The 25,750-nt window shown below is 43.0% G+C and overlaps 1 protein-coding gene across 18 annotated transcripts in view; it reads left to right on the top strand.

Annotated features, from left to right (window-relative positions):
• The window catches only part of RAPGEF4 (Rap guanine nucleotide exchange factor 4), a 310,512-nt gene that overhangs the window by 219,474 nt on the left and 65,288 nt on the right, over positions 1-25,750 (top strand). For 14 of the 18 annotated variants that reach the window (XR_012123693.1, XR_012123694.1, XR_012123696.1 and 11 more), the window contains 4 exons: positions 9,296-9,349; positions 9,656-9,762; positions 13,962-14,083; positions 15,641-15,824. Coding sequence is in view for 14 of the 18 variants with exons in the window: in XM_073218685.1 (XP_073074786.1) it covers positions 9,296-9,349; positions 9,656-9,762; positions 13,962-14,083; positions 15,641-15,824 (467 nt within the window). In the remaining 4 variants the exon portion in view is untranslated. The remainder of the gene's footprint in view (positions 1-9,295; positions 9,350-9,655; positions 9,763-13,961; positions 14,084-15,640; positions 15,825-25,750) is intronic. The other 4 variants (XM_073218684.1, XM_073218679.1, XM_073218682.1 and 1 more) reach the window with 1 other exon arrangement.

Raw genomic sequence — 25,750 nt, 5'->3', positions numbered from 1 at the left:
GGTTTCTGGGTAATTTCTCTAAGCTTATCGTAATTGATAGCTTTTTGGGCAGTAGAGTTTATACCTGCCAATAAGTAGCGAATCATGCAATCTCAGCATGCTTCACCCTTGGGAGAATTATAATCCCACAGGGGTTCTTGTAGAGGAAAAGCTTCTCTGCTCATAGGTTCCTGCTCATCTATGGCATGGGCTTCATTGGCACAGTGCTGTGCCGCTGATGTGACACGGTCATATTCCTCTGGGGTTAGAGTGGATTGGAGGACTACATGTACATCGTGCCAGGTGAGCTTGTAAGCTCGAGTAAGATATTTAAACTGTTTAGCGAACATTACGGGGTTGGAGGAAAAGGATCCCAATCGCTGTTCCACTTGGGACAAGTCTGCCAGGGAAAAGGGAATATGAACTTGCACCACTCCTTCAGCTCTCGCTACCTCTCTTAGAGGAGCTATCACGTGAGCCCAAGACCTCTGTGACTTAGAGTGAGTTACAGGAGGGCTAGGCCATATGGGTGCCAGCTGCAGCAAGTAAGACGGTGGTGGATTTGAAGGAGGGGACAGAGGAGGTGACTTTGGTAGTGGGGGATACAAGTTGGGAATCGGTGCAGAACTTGAAGGCAGGGGACTAGGATATGGGGGAGTTTTATCCGAAGTGGAGTCAGCACTTGTGGAGTAAAATGGTGGCCAGACTGGAAGAGAAGGGGAACAAGGCAGAGGAGAGACCGGAAGAGAAGGAGAGCAAGGTGGAGGAGAGACCGGAAGAGAAGGGGAACAAGGTGGAGGAGAGACTGGAAGAGAAGGGGAACAAGGTGGAGGAGAGACCAGAAGAGAAGGGGAACAAGGTGGAGGAGAGACTGGGAGAGAAGGAGAACAAGATAGAGGAGAGACCGGAAGAGAAGGAGAGCAAGGTGGGGGAGAGATTGGGAGAGAAGGAGAACAAGATGGAGGAGAGACCGAAAGAGAAGGAGAACAAGATGGAGGACATGAACAATGAGGAAGGGAGCTGGCCCCCACGGTGGGCCTGGAGGAGCGGGACCAGGGGTAGCCGAGATCCTCCGCCGAGCCTGTCAGAGAAGAGCCTCCCAGTAATAGGGGGGGGTAGAGATTGGCGGTCTTTGGCGGAGGCCTGGGCCACAAAACTTGGGAAGGAGAACACTTAACATATAGATCTGGACAGGAGCGCAAAGTCCAAAAAGCCTGCACATATGGGATTTCACTCCACTTTCCGCCCCGGTGGCAATAATTAGTTAAGTCGGTGAGGAGGCCAAAATCGAAAGTTCCCTCAGGGGGCCAGCGAGATTGATTGTCCAAGGGATGCTGAGGCCCGGCCTCAGAGCAAAGGAAGACCAGCTTCCATTTGCAAACTTCCCGGGACAAACATAGAGTAGTCAAATTAGAAATGAGACACCATAGCAGGGTCTGAGCCTCTGCTTTGGAGGACTGGTTCCCCATGTCTGCTCCCACTTCCCAAAAAAAATCCCGCTGAGAGGAGCGCCCAGCTTTCCGAGTGCACCAAGTCAGGCCTGAGAGCCTGGGTGAGGGACATTTCCCCCACCGCAGGGCCAGGGGCAGGTATCCTGGATGCCCACAGCGGATGGGCTGGATGCCCAGGGGCAGGATGCCCCAACCTGGACATAGCTATGATTTCAGAAGGACCAGGTGAAACAGAGTTAGGAAGTGAAGCAGACCGGGGGAAACCAAGGGACTCACCAGAAAATAGTCCACGCAGCGGAGAGCAGGCTGAGGTCCTGGGTCGGGGAAGGAGGGGTCGGGGCTGCCGGTGGCCGGTCGGGGACCACGCTCACACTCCTCCCTGGTTTTGGCGCCAAATGTAAGATAAATTCTAGCCGAAATAAGCAGGCGAAGAGAGGCAACAAAGGGCCAGGTAATTTATTTGAATGCAAACACCTGGGTGAGATTTCCTCAGTCTACAGAAATAGAGGCTGGGGAATTCGTGCACGTAAGCAGACAGGCAGCGAGTTTTTAAAGAAGGTAGGGGGAGGCAGAGCTTAGATTTACAGCGGTGCGAGGATTGGCTAACGTATCAGGTTGGGAGGGGGCAGCAGCCGGGGACTTTGACACGTCATCAGGGTCCAACGTGCTTGCTCCTCCCGTCAGTGCTCTCAGCCTTACAGTATATTCTTGCATGTTGTCTACTTTTTTATTAGTATTATTAATGGAATACTATTTCATACTTAACATATTAATCAGAATTAGTTTAAATTTCCCATCTGACAGTTCCAAAATCTGTGTCATATCTGCATCTGGCTTGATGTTTGTCTCTTCAGACTCAGTTTTCCTTGCCTTTTTAGCATTCCTTGTAATTTTTGGTGAGAAGCCAGACATGATAGATTGTGTTATAGAAACTGAGCTAAATAGCTCTTTACTGTGAAGTTTTATGTTAGTCTGACTAGGACTTGGACAATGTTAATGTTTGTGGTAGCTGTAGAGGTTAGAGGCTTCAGAGTCTTCTAAAGTCTTTGTTTTTGTCTCCTCTGCTGTGTTTGGGCTTCCCTAGAACTCTTCATTAGATAAGAGTCTGAATCTTGCAGCTCTTTTGGCTGTAATTCACTATTGTTACGCTGGCCTGGTGGGGGAAGGAAGTGTCCCTGTAACCTTCTCATTAAATCTCAGTAATTTGGTGGCTCTGTGACCTTCACACCTGTTTCTTAGTTTCTTTTTCCTCCCTTAGATGAGACAGGAAGGGCTAAAATCAGTGAAATGTCTTTCCCCCCAGGTGGTATAAAACTCCAGTAAACTTTTCCCTGGAGAGAAGGCATTTGTTACAGAGAATGCTTTGGGTATATTTCTCAGTGCTTCTCTTCCCCTCCCCCTGCCAGAGCCACAAAGAGATCTTCTCTGGCTCTTCACCCAGAGAACCTAGTGGGGTTCCAGGAGACAAAACTCATAAATGTGGGGGAGCTCACCGAAGACCACTATCCAGGAGTTTATCACTCTTAAGCTACTCCACATTCATCCTCCAGCTATTCATCAAAATTACCATTGTTAAAAGACAAATTGGGGCATAGTAAAAACTTTAAGAGTTCATTTGAACAAAAATTAATTTGAATCTGGAAGCATGGAACCAGAAGTGGTTAGGAGTGCTCTGCTGATGGGAGCTGAGGGAGACACTTGTCTATAGAAAAGGTGGAAGCAATGTAAGGAAATTATTGACTGACTGTAGCTACAAGCCTAGTTGACCGTTTGTGGTTGGTTGCTTTAAGTTTAAATTTCATAACCTTGAGGCATTTACAAGGTCGGATTTTGGTTTGCTAATGCAGGCCACCAGGGCGTGAGAGCCACATCAGTATAATGACTTCCTTATTTAATTAATTTAACACCACGTGAGTGTTCCAACCAGTTTGTGGCTTCTGTTCCAGGTAGGAACACCTCAGCTGTGACTCTCTGGATTCCCCATCTCTCCAGATTTCAGGGTAGCAGTTTGCTCTGTAACCTCAGTTCTTTAACTGACCCTAGAGAAGTCATTATTTTCACTTTGTTCAGCTTTTTCTTGTAAGGATGGATAGGAGTGACAACTTTCAATCTCCTTACATGTGGAAGCTGAAACTGGAAATCAATAGGCCAGTTTTGAACTAGGAAAGACTTTTTTTTAGCCTACAGATGGAAGCCAAAGAGCTCTATAGATGAGTTTTCTGTTATTTAACTAAGGGAAAACTTACGTAGCTATTTCAGAGTGATGAAATCTATGAGTTTGACTTAGTCCTTAATTACAACCAAAAAGTGATGACATTGATGATAATTATTACAAGCACGACCTTAGTTGTATTGTCCTGAAATGCCAAAACAAGGGAGTATAACCCTAAAAGTATACCATCTTCACCAAAATATTGAATATCAATCTTCCTACTTTCTAGAGATTTCCTCACCTGAAAGGAGCACGAGGGAATTTGAAATGCAGAATGTTGTTGCATTTATTTATTGATTCATATTTTCTAATTGCTTAACCCATACAAGTTTGCTTTCCCCAAAACAAGAACTTTTCCTAAAATCAAGAGCTCATTTACATGAGGTACTATATCAGACTCTTCTGCTTTAGCCTAACACATTGTTCTGCACACAACACACCTTCATTAAATACTTGTATTAAACTGGATGTGAATATAGATGACTTTTTATTGCACTGGGCTGCCAGCATTCTGCCATGATCCTTGTGTCCCAGTCTAGCTTGTTATTCTTATCTCTTGGCTTAAAATGTTACGCCTTGCAAAAGGCTTCTGTTGAGAAAATACTTGAGTGAAAAATATGCCCTTTCAAAAGGCCTGAATATGGTTTTTCATGAGGCCTATTACAGTGCCTTATACTTCATCATAACCTACTGGGGAGTTATTGTGCTTCCTGTAATGGAGGTTAAATTCATATTTTTATCACCTGATTAGTATTTCTAAATTGGCCCTAGTACCAAAAGGAATATTTTCCTTTACTGTTTCTCCTTTTCAGTAGTAATAGAAACATAATAAAAAGCAGTAGAATGCATCCCTTCTCCAGAAACAAACAAAAACCAATCACAGTCAGTCCTGAGGGAAGTCTTCAGCGGAGAGGGCCGAGAGAAGCAGAGAGAAAGCTGAATGCCTCTGCCTTTATCTGCTCTTTCCGCCTAGCTTTTTAGGATCGTGTTTTCACAGCTCATTTTGAATTGTTTCATGCCCAGGTAGGGAGGAAGAGTTTTTATACTCAACACATGATTGATGTGCTGAAATGTATGAAATTAAATCAGAGAGGGCTTCGTTCCCTTTAGGGCCCAGCTGTGATATGTTTTCTGGCTATTGGTCAAAATGTAAGAGCAGCCCTGTGAAACAAACAGGAAGCATTAGTGAAAGCTCGCTCTGTGCCAGCTCCTGTCCAGCTTCCTTGACTATAGCCCAGCAGCAGGAGTGCTGGGGAGGGTATGGAATGGTAGAAGTGGGGGAGGGCAGGGAGGTACACACGTGACCGCTGGTCCCCACTCTGTGGCTACTGCCACCGCCCTGCTCTGCAGGTCCTAGGTCTGTTTACCCAGAGAGCAATTCCTGCCCTTGCTGTGCTCAGCTGTGCATTGAAGGAGGCCAGCCTCTGGACAGTGCGCTTCCCAGGCTCCTCTGGCCTTGGTTTTGCCCTTAGGGCTAGTTTGCTTGCTTTGATCATCTCATTAATATCACCGCGCTACTTCTTTCCCTCTTCTGTTTAATCTGTTCATTTATAAAATGAACTTCTCCTTATTTCTCTGGCTCTGGCTGGGGGGAGATAGGCTGTGGAAAGGTCCTGCCTCCCTCTGGGCAGCAGGAGGGCGGGCAGCTTCCGCAGCAGTGAGTGTACTGCTCGGTCCGGAGCCCTGCCGGCTCCCCGCTCACCTCAGGACTCCCGGCTCAGGCTCTGGTAACCCGTCCTCCTCCCTCTGTCCCCTTAGCGAGGGCTTCCTGCTTGGCTAACATCTGGGTCACCTCCCAGGTGCCTGTTTGGCTTCTCAGCTCTTCAACTACCCAGAAAGCTCGTTCCTGGCATTAAATTCCCTCAGTGGTTCCACTCTCCTGATTAGTTGACTGCTATCCACATCCCTGGTATGTTTGTCTTGGCCCTGGTAGGGTAGTTCCTCAGTGTCCAAATGTTCTATTGTGACAAAGTTGCTTTTTAAAAAGTTAATTCAAACAAAGTATGATGCATGGTGCTAATAGGTCATCTCAGTAGGCTGCTGTGAATACTTATTGCTGGAAACTCATAAGATCAAGTCTGATACCTGAACCTAGTAGGGCTTAGATGTTCTTTTCTTACTGAACCTTAATAAACAGAACATGAACTCTACCAAATGGTGAAGAAAGATGCGTCTAGAAGAAAAGCACAGGTGGCATGGGATCATTGTACCTGCTACATAGACACGGGAATGAGAGAAACATGGGTTTAACTCTCAGCTTTTCCAACGATTAGCTATGTAAGCTCAGTCTCTGTGTGTCTCTGGCCGTAGTTTTCTCAAAAAAAAATAAATTAGAGGAGTAATAAGATAAACAGTTAACATGCATGAAGGCACATAAGCAGACATCATGTATAAGGGGGAAATGCTTGGTCTTGCTTTTAGGGTTACTTTTCTTGTTGATTGTAATAGTACATGCTATTTCTTTCCCTCACCTGTTTAACTTCATCATTTATAAAATGAGACATGTTTTCTCTCATTTCTCTAAAGCATAACTAAAGTGAATTCTCCAAAGGAACATCACTTGAAAACCAAGGGAAACCAAAAAGGAAATAAATAAGCAGATTCAAAAGTAATAAAGTCACACTCATAATGCAGGGGGCCCTGGACAAGTGCTGGCCAGTGACTTGCTTTCCCAGAGAGCTGGCCTGCCTATGGCAAATGCTGTCTGTCTCACTGCTTAGGCATCAAAGTAGTTCTTAGCACGCAGAATCTTGGCCTAATGGAATATAGTGTTCCTTTCAAAGACAAAGTCCCCCAAAATAAAACTTTCCCTGCTTTCACCCTGCCTGTGTTCCTTGTAATTTTTATTTAAATAAAAAGACTGTCCCCTTCTCAAAGAATATGTTTCCCCTAAACCTAAAATCTCCGAGCCAGGGAAGGATATGAGAATGCTGCCTTTCAACAAATTCAACAGCCTCTTGGTCCTGGAACTGGTGCTAGGGCTATCTAGCTATAAAACAACCTTGCATAAATTTAACCCCTTTAAAAGTTACAAATCAAAGGGACAATTCTGGATGAAGCCTGTTGCTTCCATAATACTTTTCTTTTCAAAGGGTTCCAGGAACCAAAAAGGGAAATATCCAACCAAATTAACTAACCCAGGGACTACTTGTTAGCATTTTGTTAAAATACAGCCATTTCTGTAGAAACAAATAAAAAGGTGCAACGTTCAAATTATGTTTCATTGCACCTACCAAAGAATAACTATTCATCAGTTAATCTCATATGTGGGCATCTTCTTTACCTCTAGTTCAGCCAGCCTCTCAAATATGACTTCAAAGGAAAACAGAGTTTGTCGTAGGAAAAAAAGGTTATCTCAGAAGCTAATCCCACATGCATCTAGACTAGACCACATATACCTGCACCTCTTTCTTCCAAGGCAGAAAGAAGAAATGGGTTTATCGTATTATTTTAAGAAGAATAACCAGAGGCTTCTATAATTTGCATACATAACTAGGCACAGTCCTAGACATAAACACCAAGCCATGTAATTTAAAGATGGGGCAGCATGAGCATGACTACTGAGAACTCAGAAATAGCATGCTTTAATTGCAAACATTTCCCTGGCTCTGGTGCCTGCTGGTCTTGTGCTTTTGAACATTTTTCCAGGGGAGTTGGCATCACAGAATTCTCTCTGTCATCTTAGAGGAGACGATACAAGCATGGACTCTGTGACCTCATGCCCCTGTCCTATCAAAAGGTCTGCTGTGAGGGAGAATGGGCTATCGCAGGGCAAAGTTGGTCTCTTGTTTAAAGCTGCTATTGAAATGGACCAGATCGATGTTCCCTAGTCTGTTGTTGGTTGTAAATAGTATGCTGTTAAAATACTATAGTACTGCTTGACACCTGTGCTCCAGTGACTTAAAGAGGAGGAAAAAAGTCTACTATATTCCAGAGAAGTGATAAAAAGGTTTAAGTAGGTTCAGTGAGATTTCATTCTAAATAAATCTGTATCTCATCTATACTTTTCTTAAAACTTTGTATTATTTTCTCTTTTTCCTTAATTCTATTATAATATTAAAAGCAGCAGCCCATCTGAAATTTATTGTTGGTAAAAAAGGAAGGTGTATGTTTATACACGTGTATTTGTATTTATGTGCATAAATTATTTTTAATTAATATTGACTTTTATTTCCCCCATTGATTATATTTTTTAATTAGGACTGGAAGGGAAACCTAATAATTTATCTTTAATGTAATGGCTCCTATTTTGCAAAAAGTAGGGTTTTTGCATAAAATATAATAATATCCATATTAGTTTTGTGACTGCTGTAATAAATTACCACAAGCTTAGTGGCTTAAAACAACACAAATGTATAACTTTACAGTGATGTAGTTTAGAAATCTGGAATGGGTCTCACAGGCTAAAATAACAGTGTTAACAGCTAGTTCTTTCTGGAGGTTCTAGGGGAAAATCCATGCATTGTTTTACCTTTTCCATCTTCTACAGGCTGCCCTCATTCAATGGCTTTTGGCCTCTTCCATCATCAAAGTGAGCAAAACCAGGCTGAGACCTGCTCACACTGCTGTCTCTCTGGTTGTAACCCCTCTGCCTCCCTCTTCCATCTTTTAAGGGCCTGTGTGATTACAGTGGACCCACCTGGAAACACAAGACTAATCTCCCTGTTTTGATCCATAACTTAATCACACCTACAGAGTCCCTTTTGCCATGTCTAATATAGTCACAGTTTTTGAAGATAAGGATACAGACATCTTTGGGGGACCAATATCCTGCCTGCTTCATAAGTAAACCTACCATCCTTGCATACCTTCTGGAAATGGCATAAATAGTGCTGTACTGATGGTTCTACCACCATCCTTGACTGGATATATCTTTGCCCTCCATCTGGAAACACCATCACCAAACATTACTGAGAAGTAGAGGAAAGTGGTTTGGGTAGGACTAGGTGACTTAACTGTATAGGTAGTATAGCAAGTCATTTCCCTGTGATTCTAGTTCAGCACCTTCACCGGAAGAATGTGGGTAATAGGAGCTTCACCTAGATCCCAGAGCTGGTCCTACAGTTGGGGAATCCTGACAGCTGTGTTCCACTTTGCAAATGAAAAGAGATGATACGTGAGCTGCTCCAGGGGATTCTAGGAACTTGAGTGCAGGAAACCACCAAGAAGCATCATTTAAAAATTAAAACTTTCTTTCTAAAAACAAAAATTCAGGAAAAGAACATCAAGTACATGAGAGAGGATGAAATTGCTCATTTCCATTCTAAATCAATACTTTATCCCTATCCCCTGAGCTAGGTCATTTTAATCTCTATTCATGTTTATCTTGTTTTTCTTTGTCCTCTGCTCTGATGTTTGTTATGCTTTGAGTAGATGATATTGATTCCCTTCTCATTAAGCCTACAAACATCTAATCATTCCTATTTTTTTTCATTTTTAATAATTTATATTTAAATTTTGGCAAATTGAATGATCTAATTTTGCCCTTTGAATGCCTATGCATTCAAGTTCTATAGGCAGATTTTGTGTCTTGTTTTTTTAATTCTATTTTGAGTTTCATAAAAATGGATATTTCTTATTATCCCCCAAACCATAATTTTCTTTAGTGAACTTTTTCTTTAATTTTCTTTTGCTTTAACATTTTATTTTTCAGACACCTCTCATTGAACCTCATGTTCCTCTTCGTCCTGCTAACACCATTCCCAAGGTAATGGGATGTAGGTGGGTTGATAAGCCATCGGAGCTAGCTTTTTAAGTAACCCCTGGAGGTGGTTGATATGTCAGAGCATCACATCAGGAAACCTCAGATACATTTTCTAGAGACAATAAATACTCAGTATGTCTCTGGTCTCAAATAAAACAGTGACATGTCACACAGTGAACAATGTAAATGTATGAGTGAGTTGCATTTTTCAAGCCAGAATCAAATTGGAAAGTAATTTAAGGATTCATCTGGTTTGGTTATAAACTCTCCTTCTTTCTTTTCCCCTCCTGCCACCTGATTAAAATCTAGGTACCTTCAGAGAAGATCCTCAGAGCTGGAAAAATTTTACGAAATGCTATTCTCTCTCGAGCACCTCACATGATAAGAGATAGAAAATACCACCTGAAGACATACAGGTATGGTGATAATTCTAAAAGCTGCAGCCCAGTCAGTTTCACTCATATTTCGTGACGTTGAAACAAACTTGAATTTCCCTGTTTTCCAACCACAAGCAGCATGTTTTCTAATGCCTCAGGTTCTAGAAGATCTAAGCTTGTCTTGGATCCCTGTATAACTTTAATTATCCTTAGTATTCCCAGCACTTACTCCTGAACTAATGTGCTTGGACATTGGCTTAATTATGATGAACAAAGAGAAGAAAATGTTTGTATTTCTGTTTGCTAGGTCTTTCAGAAAAATTACTATATTTATATGGGATTCCATTAACATTTCCTGAGCATTTGTTTATGCTTGAAGCCCTGTACCAGGCCATTTTCCATATATTATCTCACTTTATCGTTACCACAGCCCTGCAAAGATAGGTATATGGCCATTTTTCAGATGATAAAACTGAGGCTCAGAGAGATTAAACAGTTTTCCTTGTCCAAGTCACACATCTAGTAAGTGACAGAGTCAGGATTTAAACCAAGGGTTGGTTGATTCCCAGATTCAGGGATCTTTTCATTCATTCTGTCATTCATTCATTGTACAAACAGGCACTATTGTGTTCCAAGCCCTAAGGATACAGGAGTGAACATAATATGCAATGTCCTTTACAGAGCTTACTTTCTAATGTAGGATATCATTCTAGTTTGTATATGGTAAGATATGGAATCCTATATCACATCTTTAATCATACAGGATAGGATTCATTATCGTGGTCATTAGAGTTAAGAAATGATAAAGACCAGGGCTACATGATTTAGATGAGTTTTCATTAGAGTTGTTTCTAATGAAACAAACATGGTGGATCAAATAGAGATTCATGTCTAATCTTTAACTTTTGATTTCATCAATTCAGCAGGGCTTACAAATGACCTACATATGGCACACAAGCCTTCACTCTCTCTCCCCACAGCCATCATTCAAGCTCATGGCCCTCTTCCAGGCAGGCTCTCTCTCCCATTTAGCCCAGGCATGACCTCAGAACACAGAAGATGTGGCATGAGTCAAACCCATTCGATTCACATGAACCAGACTCATAAGGCACAGTGAAAAGCTAGAATACAAATAATAAAGTTGCTGTGATGGATACATATCTTTATGGGAACTATCGACTATGATAGAACCTGTAAAACTGAACCTGGTTCACCCTACAGCAAACTTTTGCATCTATGTGCCTCCAGATGCAGTCTCTTTCCCAAAGACGGACATGGAAAGCATTGCAAATTGTTCCTCCTTGGTTCACTTTTTCTGCACTCCATACAAACTAACACTCTTTTGCTTGCATTTGTTGTGAATCTGTTTATAAGATCAAACTGAGTTTATTTGCATTGGCCTCTTCTTAATAGAATTTTGGAAATGAGATGGGATTTGAGAAACACTCTAGTTTTATCAGAAGCACATTCTTCTTAAAACACATTCCCTCTCTTAAGACAGATTGTTCATGGAGCCCTTTCAATGTTGATATTTTCTAGCTAATATTTTGGATGATCACAATTTGAAGTTTTCTCCAACCCTGAATGTTCATTCTTTTTGGAGTCTGTGGTACCTACACACTGATATAATTTTAAGGGAAGTAAAGGTTAAAAAAAAAATCATGTGTCACATGTTCCCAGAGGGAGTTGAATCACTTTAACTCATTAATTGCTTCTTAAAATCTCATGGCTAAAGGACCTTTTTCTTTTTAAAATTTTATAATTTTTTCCTTCAAGAAGTGATTATGCTTTTTCAAGTGTTGACTTGCATTAGGGAAATTCCATTAAAAGATGTCATCTTTGGTGACAGCTAGTGGAAACTAGAAGTCAGAAATATAATCTTTCTTGCTCTGCGGTACTAAGGTTTTAAATCCCTGAAATATAGGTGTTATGTCTATTCCACACCCTATGACACAAATTAATGGTCTGCTGGTAATGACCCATGGATTCAACTGGAAGCCATGACTTCCTTTTCTGTAACACAGTGTGAGTTCTGCTCTGGATCTTTTACTTTCCAGTTCCATCCGCTCTCTCTTGTGCTCCTCACCCCCTTCTATTAGGCATTGAAGTATCCCCAGAGGCAGTACCGTCACCACCCCCACCCCCACCCCCCACCTAGCCTGCACTGATCTCTATTCCAGAGGTCTGCTGTCAGTTCTAAAGTGTCTATAGGTCATTAATGGGGAGAAAACCCAGCGATTCCATTAGCTACAAGTGGCCCAGCTGTGTGTCTTTGTTCCTTATTCTGACTGCAAGATTCTCATACCCTGTACAAGGGTCCAGGTACTCTGGAACCATCTCATTTCCTTTTAGTAAAGGTAATCATTGAATTAAAAGCCACATAAAATTGATTTTTTATACTTTTATAATACTTTTCTCATTAATAAATTCTCAAATTAGAAGAGGACTATTTGGATAGGTCATGTGTTCATCATAAATAATAACTAGGTGCATCTGCCCACTGAAGCTCTAATGTGTGGGTGTAGACTGCAATCTGAGCAGTCCTAGAATCCAGTGGCCTTCTCAGTACATCCTCCTTGTGAAATATTGTAGGTTCAGACTGGAATCAGGGCATTCCAAAAGTTGTGATAGATTTCAGAGTTCCTAAAATACTAGAATTAGAAATGGCCTTTGTCTTGCCAATGGGTTTCAGCCCCAGGCAAGTTCACTATGGATTCAATGTGACCAAAGAAATGACAGTAGAACATTCTTGGTGTGAAAGGGTTATGCCCAACTTTATTTCCATGGGGCAGGTCAGTCACTAAAATCTTGTTCACTCAAAGCGAGTCTGCATGCAGCAAGCTGGTCTCTGCCTCTGGGCCTCTGCCAGCACAGCCACAGCCATCCTCTGGGCCTCTGTCCTTGGCGCTGCCACCACTCCAGCCTCTGCTCTGCTCTCCAGCAGCTTTACAGCTGTGCCACCACGTCACTCAGAGCACTGTGCAGGGCTCTTTGCATAGAGTCAATAACAACGTATTGCCCACACGTGTGTAGTGAGCCAGCCAGCCAGGACCAGATGAGAATCCTGGCCACAGGAGCCTTCATTTTATCCACAGCCTTCAAGGCCATATTTTCCTCCTCCTTTTTTTTTTTTTCCAGAGAGTGGAAACAATATGGCCAAAGTCACATTGCTCCTAAGTAGCAGCCCTGTGCTGTACTTCATGACTCCTTCCAGGCTAAGCCCTTTCCTAAAGGTACATAGCACCAGAAATCTCCAGTTTGAACTAGAGAGGAGCTCTCTGAATTTAACCTGAGAGATGGCGTGATCCTTAGCATGGAATGGGAGGCCACCGGTGACTCAGACTCAGCTGCCTGTGACTCTGTGCACTGCCCCTTGGGGTTCATCCCTAGGACTTCACTATTCCATTTCCTCCCTTGAACCATCATTCCAGGAACACCTGCCCTTCTGTCTCATGCCACCCAAGGTTTCAATATTTCCTAATGTGTGTGTGTGTGTGTGTGTGTGCGTGTGTGTGTGTGTGTGTGTGTATGTGTGTGTAGAATTACATGTTTCCGAATTAATACATGTACTTGGCTCACCCCAACCATCTCACCACAGAGGGACATCTTAGGGACGAAGTGTGATGTACAAAAAGCACTTGGAGCTCCTCCTCCGACAGGCTCTGTAGATGTGCTGATGCTCACTACATGGAACTTTTTCAGAGATTTGCATCGCTAATTGTTTGTTTCTCCCAACACCCCTCTGAGGAAGGTCAGTAGTATTACTTGTAAACATAAAGTGCTATATAATTTTGTACTTACACAGCGCCTTTCTGGAGCACCTCTGAGTGCGTCACAAACATTAACTTATTCCTCACAAGGCTCAGGTGAAGGAAGTCAAAATTTTGCTTTGCCTTCACTTTATCCTAAGATTTTCTGGGACCAGCTCGAGATGGGAGAGTTTCAGTCCCTAGGATCAGCTTGCCAAATAATGCTCCCTGCTTAGCGGCCACTCAGTCTCCCCTGGTGCTGCAGGCTCACTGAACCAGCCTCGCTTAGCAGGTGCCTCATGACTGAGTGCCCTTACTGGTTCGTATGAAAGTTTGAGAACCTGAGGCCACACCATGGTACATCGTTTGCAGTGAGATCTCTTACAACAGAAGAGCATTCATCTCTTTGGGAGGGCCTCTCAAAAACCATCTCCCATCCTTCATCTGCATGGGGGTGACCCCCATCCTCTGTGTCCTGCCCCTCTGTAGACAGTGCTGTGTGGGAACCGAGCTGGTGGACTGGATGCTGCAGCAGACTCCATGTGTTCACTCCCGAACGCAAGCTGTGGGCATGTGGCAAGTGCTGGTAGAAGACAGTGTTCTCAACCGTGGTAAGATGAGCCACAGTCCCTGGGAAACCTTCAAGAAATGCTAAGTGCATTTCCCTGTGTAAGTTGTTGCTGAGCTCCCAAATACGCAAGAAAAAGTTATGATCCCTTAAGGGATCTTCTGTAGCAGTACAAAGGCAGCATGTGGTGCTAGTGATTGCTGTGTTCCACCATTGCACCTTCCTAACTTGGGAGAATGTATGAAGAGAAAATGAAATTGCAACCCAAGTGCATCAGTTCCAATTATGTTTATTAGTTTGCATTCACGGTTCATTGACAGTGTGATTATACTCTGAGCATTGCGTAGGGATCCTGATGCAAGGGCAGAATGAAGAGCAATGAAATGTATGGCTGGGCTGATGACATGAAAGAAAGTAATGAATTCAGAAGCTGCCTTTTAACAATTGTGCTTTCTGGGGGAGCCAATTAGTATACCCACAGGATGACCATATTTTAAATCAGGAATGTGCTCTGTAATTGCAGCTCCTGATATCCGCAGGGGCATTAATTGAGTTGAGTAGCTATTCAGGACCAGAGTGTAGCTGTGGTTAAACTACTCATGCCATTTGTTTTAAGTCCACTTTTCCAAACCAACAAATTATTAAAATCATTCATTTAACTTACTAATACCTGTGAATCTAATAATGGTTCTGCCAGCGTTTCTCAGACTTTAATGTGCATAGAAATCACCTGGGACTCTCCTTAAAATGCAGAATCTGGTTCAGCAGGTTTAGGATGGGTCCTGAGGCTCCGCATTTCCCACAAGCTTCCAGATGCTGTGCTGTTCGGGATCCCTTCTGAGCAGCAAGGATCTACCGCTTCTCCTTATCTTTTGACAGTATTGATGCTCCATCTTGAAAAGGGGCTTAAAATCTTGAAGACACACAGAGGAGGGATTCTGAGCCTAGTCCACTGACTTTGTCCTACTGAGATCTAAATCTTTTTATTTAAAAAGAACAAGAGAAAAAAAACTTTAAAAAATCAGAACCAGAAGGAAATTACCGTAAGATCCTTCTAGGCTTATATGACCTACAAGATTGATCTAATCAGTTTTGTTCAATTAATTTTATTCTAACTTTTAAAAAGTGCAAACCTGTTTATAAACAGTACATTTAGAAGGAAAAACATGAATTCTGACCTTTACAAAGTAGGGTTTTTTTAAGTCTGTACTTTCAAAAACCATTTACAGAGCATGATCTGGCAGTTGGTTGTTTTCCTGTCTGGGATTTATGTCCCGCTAGAAAATGTCACCAAGGCAATTTTTGCTGGTCAAGAGGTCTCATGTCAGAGAAGTTGGCAGGTTCTCCTAAGTCAGCATCCAGTGCAGAGAGTCCCGAGGCCGCCCAGGAGATGGGCGGGTCAGAGAGCTGGGAGGACAGGACTGCTGCCAAGGGCCTGGCTTCCGCCACCCAGCCTGGGGTGAGGCAGGCAGCAGGCTGAGGAGGCATGCTGCCTGGCCGCTACTTGGCTCTCTCATGGGACACCATCCATTTGCTTCTGGTTGACAGGGCTGTAAGGCAGACGTGCAACAGCTGATACTTGCCTCCATGTTTCCCGTAGTGGACCAGGAACACTATTTCCAAGACAAATATTTATTTTATCGATTTCTGGACGACGAGCTTGAGGATGCCCCTTTGCCTACTGAAGAGGAGAAGAAGGAGTGGGATGAGGAGCTCCAGGACACAATGCTGCTGCTGTTGCAGATGGGCCCTGACGCCCACTTGAGGATGACTCTGCGGAAGCCGTGAGTAGGGGCATGGTGCCCATGCCCTGCAGGCTGCTGGGCCACGGAGCTCACAGGCCCCCACACCCGGGCCAGGGGGAAGAGGCTCATTACAAAAGTCCTGGCCTTCACCCCAGGCCAAAGGAGAGACCCTGAAGGGTGACACTGCGGTGTTTGTCTTTTCCCTATTTTACTTTATTTGTAAGCCAGGTGACTCCATTTCCCTTCTGCATAAGGTAAAATTAAAGGGCATTTTAGTGATCGGCTCAGTCTGTCACAACTGAGTCCACATATTAAAGGACCTTTGATCAATGACAAACAGAAACTACTGTTTCTATGCCAGACAGAGACAGCCCCTTTCTTTCTAATGCAATAGGACAGAGGTTGTCAGAAGCACCGACCTCATGCCTATGCTTGCATTCATTCATTCAGCCCATCCTTTCAACCCATTCTGAACCTTACACTCTTTAGCTGAAAGATGCATCCCTAGGAGAACACCACTGCTCCATTAGCGCTTTGAGGCCTCCATTCAGCCAGTGAGGCACTCTCCATCTCAGCTGAAAGCATACACTGAGGGTGAAGACTCTGAAATATTTGCTCAGATCAATTCAGAAAGCATATACTGAGCTCCTCTTCTAGGCAGGAGCTCTACTAATTGCTAGGGGGCATACAAAGAAGCCTATGCCACAGCCCCAATCACAGGAAAATCTTTTTAGAATCGCGGTATTTTGAGTTCCCCAAGCCCTAAGGATTGGTGTTCATTTGAGTTACCTGAGGCCTAAGGTGGTGTTCATTTGAGTTTCCCAATGCCCCCTCTTCATATTATATTCTATTAACACACACTGCATTTTCCTTTGTAGCATGTTATGCAGCTGTGATAAAAATAGCTGTTTGCATAATTATTTGTCTCCTACACCAGATAGAAATAAGGAATGGCTTGCACTTGGTTCTGAAATCACCACACACACGTTTATGCTCTTCTGCAGGAAATGAAGCCGCTCGCCACCCCACAGCCAGTGCCGGCCAGCTGCGATGTCGACTGACTCACTGGCCTGGCCAGCCTCCACCTATGAGTGGGTCTCGACGAGAGTGTTAAACTTTGCATGTCTGTGTGTTTCCTGGGCACTTTCCAAAGCTGAGGTGCCCATCAGACCAGCTTCCCAGTTCTACCCCCTCACACCAGCTAACAGCGGCCTCCAAGTGCACTTTTATTTATTTCCTTTCCCTAGGATTCTTCTCCTTCACTTCCCCTTCCTCAATGCTGCAAATGCCTTCAACCCATTTCATATTTTGTCACACTGTGTCCTTATCAAAACTTTCTCTTGGCTCTTAAAGTCTCCCACCATGTGTCCCAAAAGGCCTTCCCTCATCCCAGCTGGCACCATCATCCTCAGCTCTAAGACCATGGATTTCAGCTCCTTTAGCCTCAAAAACCTTTCTTTAAACAAAAATTTTACTGGAAAATCCAAAATATCAAACAGAAAAACCAGTTTCACTGACCTAATCATGAGTAGCACTCAAGAAGCCTGCCCAGCCAATTTATGCCCTCTCTGCTCTGGAGAATTGTAGGGTAGAGGTGGGTGGCTGAAGGGGCTCAAGAGAATCCTAGGGCTTGGGGAACTCAAATGAACACCCTGTTCTAAGCCATGCTTTCCTTCCTGTCAGACTGCTTCCCCTCTTTCTTCTCCACACCCCCTCGTCCCGCTTCCCATCATTTTTTACTTCATCATTTCTGGATCCATCCCCTTCTTGCTGTTCTTGCTGCCACTTTGATTCAAGTCCATACCATACTTGGATGGTTCCGAATGATTCGGAAGCAGAGGTGGGAGAGCCCCCCTTGGGGCATTTGGAATTGTGGAGGATGTTGTGGTTGTCTCAGTGTATGAGAGGGCACACTGCTGGCATTCACTGGGCAGTGGCCAGCACCAAGGGATGCTAAACATTCCCCAGTACTTAGAACCTTACAAAATAAGAAGCTGTCCTGCAAATAACACCCCTGTTGACAAACATTGCTGTAAACTGTGAGTTTCCTAAAGGCAAGGACATATCTCATTTTACTTCATACATTCATTTATTCACTTAACCATATTTATTAAACACCTGTTTTGTTCTAGATACTGCTTTAGTTGCTAAGGCTGCAACATTGAACAAGAGGGTTGCACCTCCTTCCTGGAGCTTTCTGTCTGGTGCAGGAGAGAGACAACTAGTTATGCAAACAGCTATTTTTTCACAGCTGCATTACATGCTACAAAGGAAAATGTAGTGCGTGTTAATAGAATATAATGTGGAGAGGGGATATAACCTGGTAAGGAAGTTAGACAAGGCCTCTGTGCTTCACACCAAGTAGACCATCAAATAAACCTTTGCTGAGTGAATGACTGAACAAATGAATATATAGCCCCAGCTAATTTTCCCTCAGCTCTTAATTGCTTCAAGGGAGGCAGAAATTCCATTCAAGTCACAAAGATTTTTGCACATGTACCAAAGAGGTTTTAAAAAAGACTAATAAAATGGTTCCTACCTTTGGGGAGTTTATAATCGTATGGGAGAGGCATTCCCAAATTAGATTCAGATGCAGCAAACATTCAGGGCCTGCTCTGTACCTGGCACCATGCTAAGAACATTCATGCTAATTGATTCACCCTCACAAGAGCCTGAGAGCTGGTTTTACAAGCCACCCTCAGGATTAGGAACCTGTGCTTGTGCTTCTTTTCCCTACCACAAGGCATTGAATTGCACGATCCTTGGCAGCCCAGAGATTCTTCAAAGAAAACTGCCTTCCAAAGACCAACCTTTCCCAGCCTGTCCCTGGCTGTTGAAGCACAGGTCTCATCAGTATTCTGAGGCACATCATTTGGGGTGCTCTTGGGATTTTCCCATCTTTCCATGTTTTGTGGAACTGCAAACCCTGAGATTGGGCTGGTAGTTCTTCTGAGTCAGTTCTCTTAGATCATCTTTCTGATGGAATGACAGCCCCTAAGATACAGGGAAGTGAAAATTTTATGAGACAGACTGTTCAACTTGACACAAACACACTCTTATTAAAAAATCAGAGAATGACCTAGAGAGCTTCTATTTTAAGTGGAAAGAAAATAAGCTTACTGTTGATCAAAACTTGTCAGTATCACTACCATCCTTGCAGGGGCCGGCTAGGCACTTTGCCTTTGAAAACTGGACAGTATGTTCAAAGGTCCCAGAAATGCTGACTTTCTACTGCCCAAACAGCCAAGCCATTAAGAAATGTGGAGGCATGAGATGCACTGGCTCCGTATCGACCAGGGCAGGACCCCCCAATTTTTTAACTCGGCACAGCTGCATTTTATAATAGTCACCACTGCCAGAGAGGTTGCAGAACTCTGATAATTACTGGGAAAGAAATAACACAATATTCTTTGATGAGAAGATTACTTTGAGAATTTGATTGTATAATGAAGATGTTGCTTTGAAAGGTACTTCCTATTGTTCTGAATCTGAGACTCGCTAGCAAAAAAAAAATGTCACTTGTTTTGACAGGCTACTTAGAAAAATTCTCTGTTTATTACATTAGCTGCAGCATTTTAACTGTCAAACTATAAAAGAATGTTCTGTAGTTTAAAAAACAGAATAGAGCTTCAGGGGAAATTTTTTGGCACACTCTTGTTGCTATTGGTATTGAAAAAAAACATACATTCTGAATGTGAAATTAGCTTTTTATGTGATGGCAGGCAGAGTGACTCACAATGCCCATCCTGGTTTCACAGGTGCAGACCTGGATGGCATTTGGGGGCAAGTGGTGTACAGCAATGACACTTTGACGGCACTGCTGTTGCAGCCCACAGACAGGACCATTAAACCTAAAATGAGCTCTTGGAGCTTATTGTTTTGATTTTGCTTTGTTTATAAGTCTAAAAACAAGAGGTTGCCCTACAGCAAATAGACACAATGGAGACCTTACCAGTAGAAATGTGCATTCTGCCTACCTTTGAGCAGATACTTTGGATAGGGGGCCATGGACAAAATGATGTGAAGTGACCAGGTGAACAGAATGTTATGAATGGGAAGCTAGCTGGATGAAAAAAGGCTTCAAGGAGACAAAGAGCTCTTGCCTTAAAAACCTCCTAACCTCTTCTTCCAAGTAAAGTGAGGCATAATGCTCCACTGTGATTTAGAATTTAGAATGGTCTTTCAGAAACCAGCCTAAAGGTGAGAGGGAAATGAAATAGATGCTCTTTCCCAAATCTAACTCTAGGTAGGTCTGCAATTCTGAAATTCCCTAAAAGCCTAGAAGCTTAAGTAGTTTAAAAAGAGATAAGTTAGTTGGGCCTTAGCAGAAGGAAAGAGAGAGAGAGAGAGAGAGAGTGTGTGTGTGTGTGTGTGTGTGTAACATAAGCAAATTGTTGGCAAGTTCTGGACTTTTTTCCAATGGGCCAGAAACTTGAGTTCATTTATTTCATATGATAAATGAACATTTTTAACATACATTATGGGGTATAATGTTGAGAGGAAACCAAGCAGGGGTGGGAGTGTATATCAGTCGTTTGGCTGCACTGACAGCCCACCCCTGCTGCTCTATACACTTGCTTCTAGAGGGCATTGGAGAAGCCGTATATTGTCTCTTCATTAGCGAGCCTATGCTCTTTTTGGGGGTGTGAGATTTGAAGTCCTAATAATTATAGAGAAATTTGCTTCCTCAGAAGAATCCAGATTAGCAAACCTAAAATCAGTGGAGCCTAGGGTTTTGATTTCTGTTGGGTTAGGCCAAGAGAATGTTCAAAGATGTAAAGTCCATCACCAAATCCAAGTCAGATGAAAAGAGAAACAGAACTAAGAGAGCCTAATCTTCATGAAATAAGAAATTCACTGCGAACATTTCCCTTTCCTGCCTGACAAACTTTGCCTTTGTTTTTCCTGGAAATACTGCTGTGTACTGGAAGCAAGTACTGGAAGATATGAGTGTGTTAAGTGGGCCATTTCTTGGGTTTGGACTTGTTGCCTTCCTCCCATAAAAGCAGTTTACCACTCACCCTTCAGTTTGTATGCCCCAGAAACCAGACACTGGATCACTGCCATTAGGATTCAGACTTGGGAGAGGGGTGGACAGATGCAGCTGCTTATTTACAGTTTAAGGTTAATTATAAGATTACCTGAAGATTTTAATGACTTTTATTATTAAAATCAATCTGCTCATTTTAGAAAATTTGGAAACCACTGAAAAGAGTTAAAGAAGAATAAATAATGTCTGCAATCACATCTCCCAGAAATGATTACTATTAACATTTAGGTGCCTATCCCTCTAGTTATTTTTCAATTCCTAACTTTTTACACTTAATATGTCACAGCATTCTCCCCTTAACCTTAAACCTATTTTAAGGATGTAATAGATGCATAGTAGTCTATCCTCTTAGTGTTCCTAATGCGTTCAGTTGGTCATTGTTGGGTGTTTAGGTTGATTCTCAAGCCCTTTCTTCTTATTAGCAGCAAAAAAAGCACAATATTTTAGTGCTCTTCCTCCCAGAAGGGCTGCAGGGGTGGGGGAAGGGCCAGAAAGCTTTCAGGAAGTTCCAGCAGGGAACAGTAAGCTGTTCCAGGCTCAAGGAATGTGGAGACCAAAAGTGCTAAGAAACACAGCTGTGTCCTCCTCTGTGCACCTTGGATGTTATAGCCACTTGGGACATCACTGAATGACTTTAAAGGGAGCTGTGGTATGGTCGGCTTTCAGTAGATGAGTTTCTCTGGTCTCTGTGGAAAATGGTTTGGAAGGGCTGAGACTAAAGACAGAATCGAATAAAATGAAGTTTTATGAGATTAAAATTAATTACATTTTGGGAATCCTATGACTGCATTATGAAATACATGCATTTGACCCAGGAGTCTGCTAAATAAAGTGAAAGTAGTACTGAGCACAAGAGCCCTGAAGTCCAGTCTTATCTATTTACTAATAAGTCACCCAACATGTCCATCACAAATCTCTTAAGCTATAAAATGAGTTTAATAATACCTGCTTACCCTCTCCCAACTTTACAAGGGGATTGTAAACAGAAAAACAAATGCAATTGTATGTAATCATAGCCAGTATTTATTGAGCACACGTGTGCTTGGTACTATGTGCAACAATTACCCAATTCAATTCTTTCAATAGACTATGAGGTAGTTATTCATTTATCCTATTTTATGAATTAGGAAACAGGCTTGGTTTAAGCCACTTGCCTGTATTTATCCCAAAAGGGCTGGTCTCAGAATTCAGTCCAGGTCTGTCTGATGCTGTCCTTTACTATGGTCCACCACTTGTCAGGCCATGAAGGACTCAAAACAGCCTCCTGGCTTTATTTTTTGAGCATTGGTGAGGAAAGATGTCACAGAAATCTGATTTAAAAAATAATTATTACAGAATAATCTCATCTCATTCAATTATTACCATATAGCCCTGGAGTACAAGTATACCATCTACCATAGAAAAAATTTACATCAACCCACTAGCAGAATTACAAACAAAACTTAATAGCTAACATACGAATCACACTCTATCGTTTATTTAGTGACCTCATATACATCACCTCTTTTGAGCCTCAGAATTACTCTGTGAGCTCAGTAGGACTTAGGTTATTATTCACAATTTACAGATGAAGAAATTGGGCTTAGTAGAGTGCCTTCTTTAACATTGCACAGGAATATATATGTAGCTGAACCAAGAACTGAGCCCAAGTCAGTTTCCTCCAAATCCAATTTCATTCGTATTTTTTTTTTCATGGATAGTATTCTTTCCTCTCAGCTACATTGCCTCAACTTCATCCTCTCTGGTAGATTTACTGAACAAGTGGTGGAATCCAAAGAAATATGGATAATCCATCTATCCTTGATTAAGAATTAATTTTTGCAGGGAAAAAGTAATAATGCATCCACATAGCACTTCCTCAAGAACCATTTGCATTTTCCACCTGACATACATATATATGCCTTGTACACAAAGGCAGGTAGTTATTCCATCCCAATGTGTTTGTTTTTCTCAACTTGCTTCTTAGGTGGTTTAAAGGAAAAATATTTCTACTTGCACTTTTTAAAAATTATAATGTTAAACTTCTTGCACTGTATGTCCATGAAGTAAACACTTTTCCTGGAAGAATGTTGGGATGTATTCAGTTTCTAAACATGAAAAACCTCAAATCACAGTGTCTTATAAATACTTAACACTCAGGGCCATAATTATGGAACTCTTATCCTATATCCTAATGGGGATGACATCTTTTCTCAACAATATTCATAAAGCATTTGCCCTTTACTGCAGTCATAAACTGTATTCATTTATAACCTTACAAAGAAGGAAAGAATTGCCATGTACACAATCTTTGCTATTAGAACTGAAATATGCCTAATTGCATCTGAAAGCTTTAACATGTTCTTTCCTGGGTTAAAGATAAGGTGAAGGGTGGCGGCATGGCAGGAAGGCAAGCAGACAGAGCTGGGCAGGACACTTTGATTGTCTAGCCCAGCCTCCCAAAATGTCTTTAACACTTAAGATCTAATCCTTAAGGAGCAAGAGTCCTAAAATGTGAAGAAAAGAAACACATTTTGCTGGTTTGTTAGATAAGGAAGTAGGGAACCGCTCCAAATTTTCCTTCAGGGGCAGTGGAAGAGGTGAGATCTCAGGAAAACTTTAAGTAAGAGTGTTGTGAAAGGATCCAAGTTGGAGAAATGACTTGTAAGCAGGAGAAGCACTGGGCTGAGATGGAGTGTTGCATCAAAAATAAAGCATTCCTGCGCACTCCTGCCAAAAAAAAAATAAAGCATTTCCTTTATTTTGAAGCATGACAGTGCTTGCATAGCTGTTATACCACAGACTTTCCTGGGTGTTTTCCCCATGCCCAGGGAATAGGTCTACTAGGTGACGAGTCTAGAATAATGAGGTTATTTGCTTTCTCACCTGCATGTTTTACCGCTGGCCATGCCAATGTGCTACTTGGTGGCTGGACAAATCCCTCATTTTATCCACATTCCAATAACTGAGGAGCTCTGTCTCTGACCTTGATAAATTCCTTGATAAAACTGTATTTACCAGCAGCTTCCAATATCACCTGAGCCCTCCCACCCTTTAATGTATAAAGTACTTCTCCATCCATCCCCGTTTATTATCTTGTCTGTAACTAGACATTGCTGCCAGAATGCATTCTCTGCAGAAACTAGGCCTTTCCACAGCAGGATCCGGCAAATCCACATCAATGTGGCACCACGCAGATTTGTAAAGAGGCAGGGATGCCTAATCTCTCTCCCTGGGACATCTGGAAAAGGACAAGTAAGGACCAGGTCCATTCACTGGCTGCCACTCAGAGCAGCCAGAGGGTGAGTTCACTTCCCCAGGCTCGCAGGTTACTCTGTGCAGGTGCACAGGGCCCCTCCGCCTGCTCAGGCACAGTGTTCCCTGGACTCTTAAAAGCCCAATTGCCTTCAGTCCTTGGGGCTCTTTCATTACTGTTTGAACAGACTGGGCCCTGTTTTACAGGATTTCTTCCCCACTTTTTCCATCACCCCTTAATGTCTAAAGCATGTGCTTAAAACCACTGTTAGCCATGAGAAGCCTGCTTTTAAAATGCAACTTTGTTCAGTGATTGTGGTGGGGAAGGCTCAGTGTTAGATGTTATCGGGAGCTCTTTGCAGGGTTGGGTTAGATCAAGATCAAGGTAGAGAGATGTGTCTTTTCTGAGACACTAGGTGGCAGAGAGGCTCTGAGCTGTTGGCCTCAGGAGAGGCTGGCCTTGTTCTCTGTCACTAGTGTCACAGACACAGAGCCACTTGAGGTGGGAGAAGGGCCCATACTTGCATTCACCTCAGTGGCACAGGTTGGCCACACTGACTTGTGCTCCATCTGGACTCCTCCCTGCAACTTCCCTCAACTTTGAATTCCAATGTCATGTTCCCAGGGGAACGGTTAGTTCGCTGTGGCGATCCTCGCGTGAATGCTTTTGTTGCTTTGCTAACTGTGAATATACTCATTTTTAAAAGTAAGTCTCTTCACACACCACAGTCCTAACTTCCCTCACCTCATTAAAACATTTGATGCAAACAGGACAGCAAAGTTCATTGCTACCTAGGTGGAGTGCCAAATGACAGCAGCCTGTCCTGTGATTACAGTGACCACTGTAGACACAGGGTTGGGTTTTTTTTCTTGCTTGTTTGCTTTTTTCCTTTCATTTTGAATGTTATTTAGGACTCAGAGACTCAACTCTTTTTAGGCTTTGTTCCATTCTGTTTCAAACGGCTACCATGGTTCTCTCCGCAGCATCCCGCAAGTCCCTGTGGAAGTCTATTTCTCCGTAGCAGAGATCCATTGAAGGCCAGATGGCAGGGAGAGCTGCCACATGGGGTTCTGTGCAGGTGCGGCAGTCCACCCCGACAGAGCCACCCCTGAGGGCGGTGGAGACCATGTTCCCTGGCACACTTGGCTTTGGGAGAGGCACATGCAGGCAGGCTGATGCCCTCCCGCCCCCTTCCTCCCACCAATTGCCAAACTAAGGAGGATTTCCCAGAGTGGAGACCTTCTGGGTATTGCCTTCCCGGGAGAGCTACCTGCCCTTCTCCTCCTTGTGTCTGGCAGGAGGGCCCAGGGCTCTCACATGCTCGGCCCTGCTTCTCTGTCAGGCTTCTCCCTGGGCACTGTCTTAGACAGCAGGTCTCATATTTTAGCCTGGCAGTGAACTCTGTCCCTGCATGCTGCTCAGTGTGGGGCATGGGAGAGGGCACCCCACTGCCCACTGACCCAAGGGTAGCTGTCTTCTGATGAACTGCTCTCTCCAGCCTTGTCTTACCAGCAGTGCTTTCTTCTTCCTGCGGTGGTTTCTTCTGTGTTGAGCTGTGACTGCTTCCAGTCATTTCACACACATTTTATTCCTATCTGCTTTCTGTTGTCCAAGAATGCCTAAAACTCCCTCGTCTGCCAACAGTACTATTTTGTTGTCAGTGGTGGTGGTGCTTCTTTT

The sequence above is a fragment of the Manis javanica genome, chromosome 12 (assembly GCF_040802235.1).
Source record: "Manis javanica isolate MJ-LG chromosome 12, MJ_LKY, whole genome shotgun sequence".
In the NCBI taxonomy this organism is placed as follows: Eukaryota; Metazoa; Chordata; class Mammalia; order Pholidota; family Manidae; genus Manis; species Manis javanica.
This window is presented reverse-complemented; position numbering and strand designations above follow the sequence as displayed.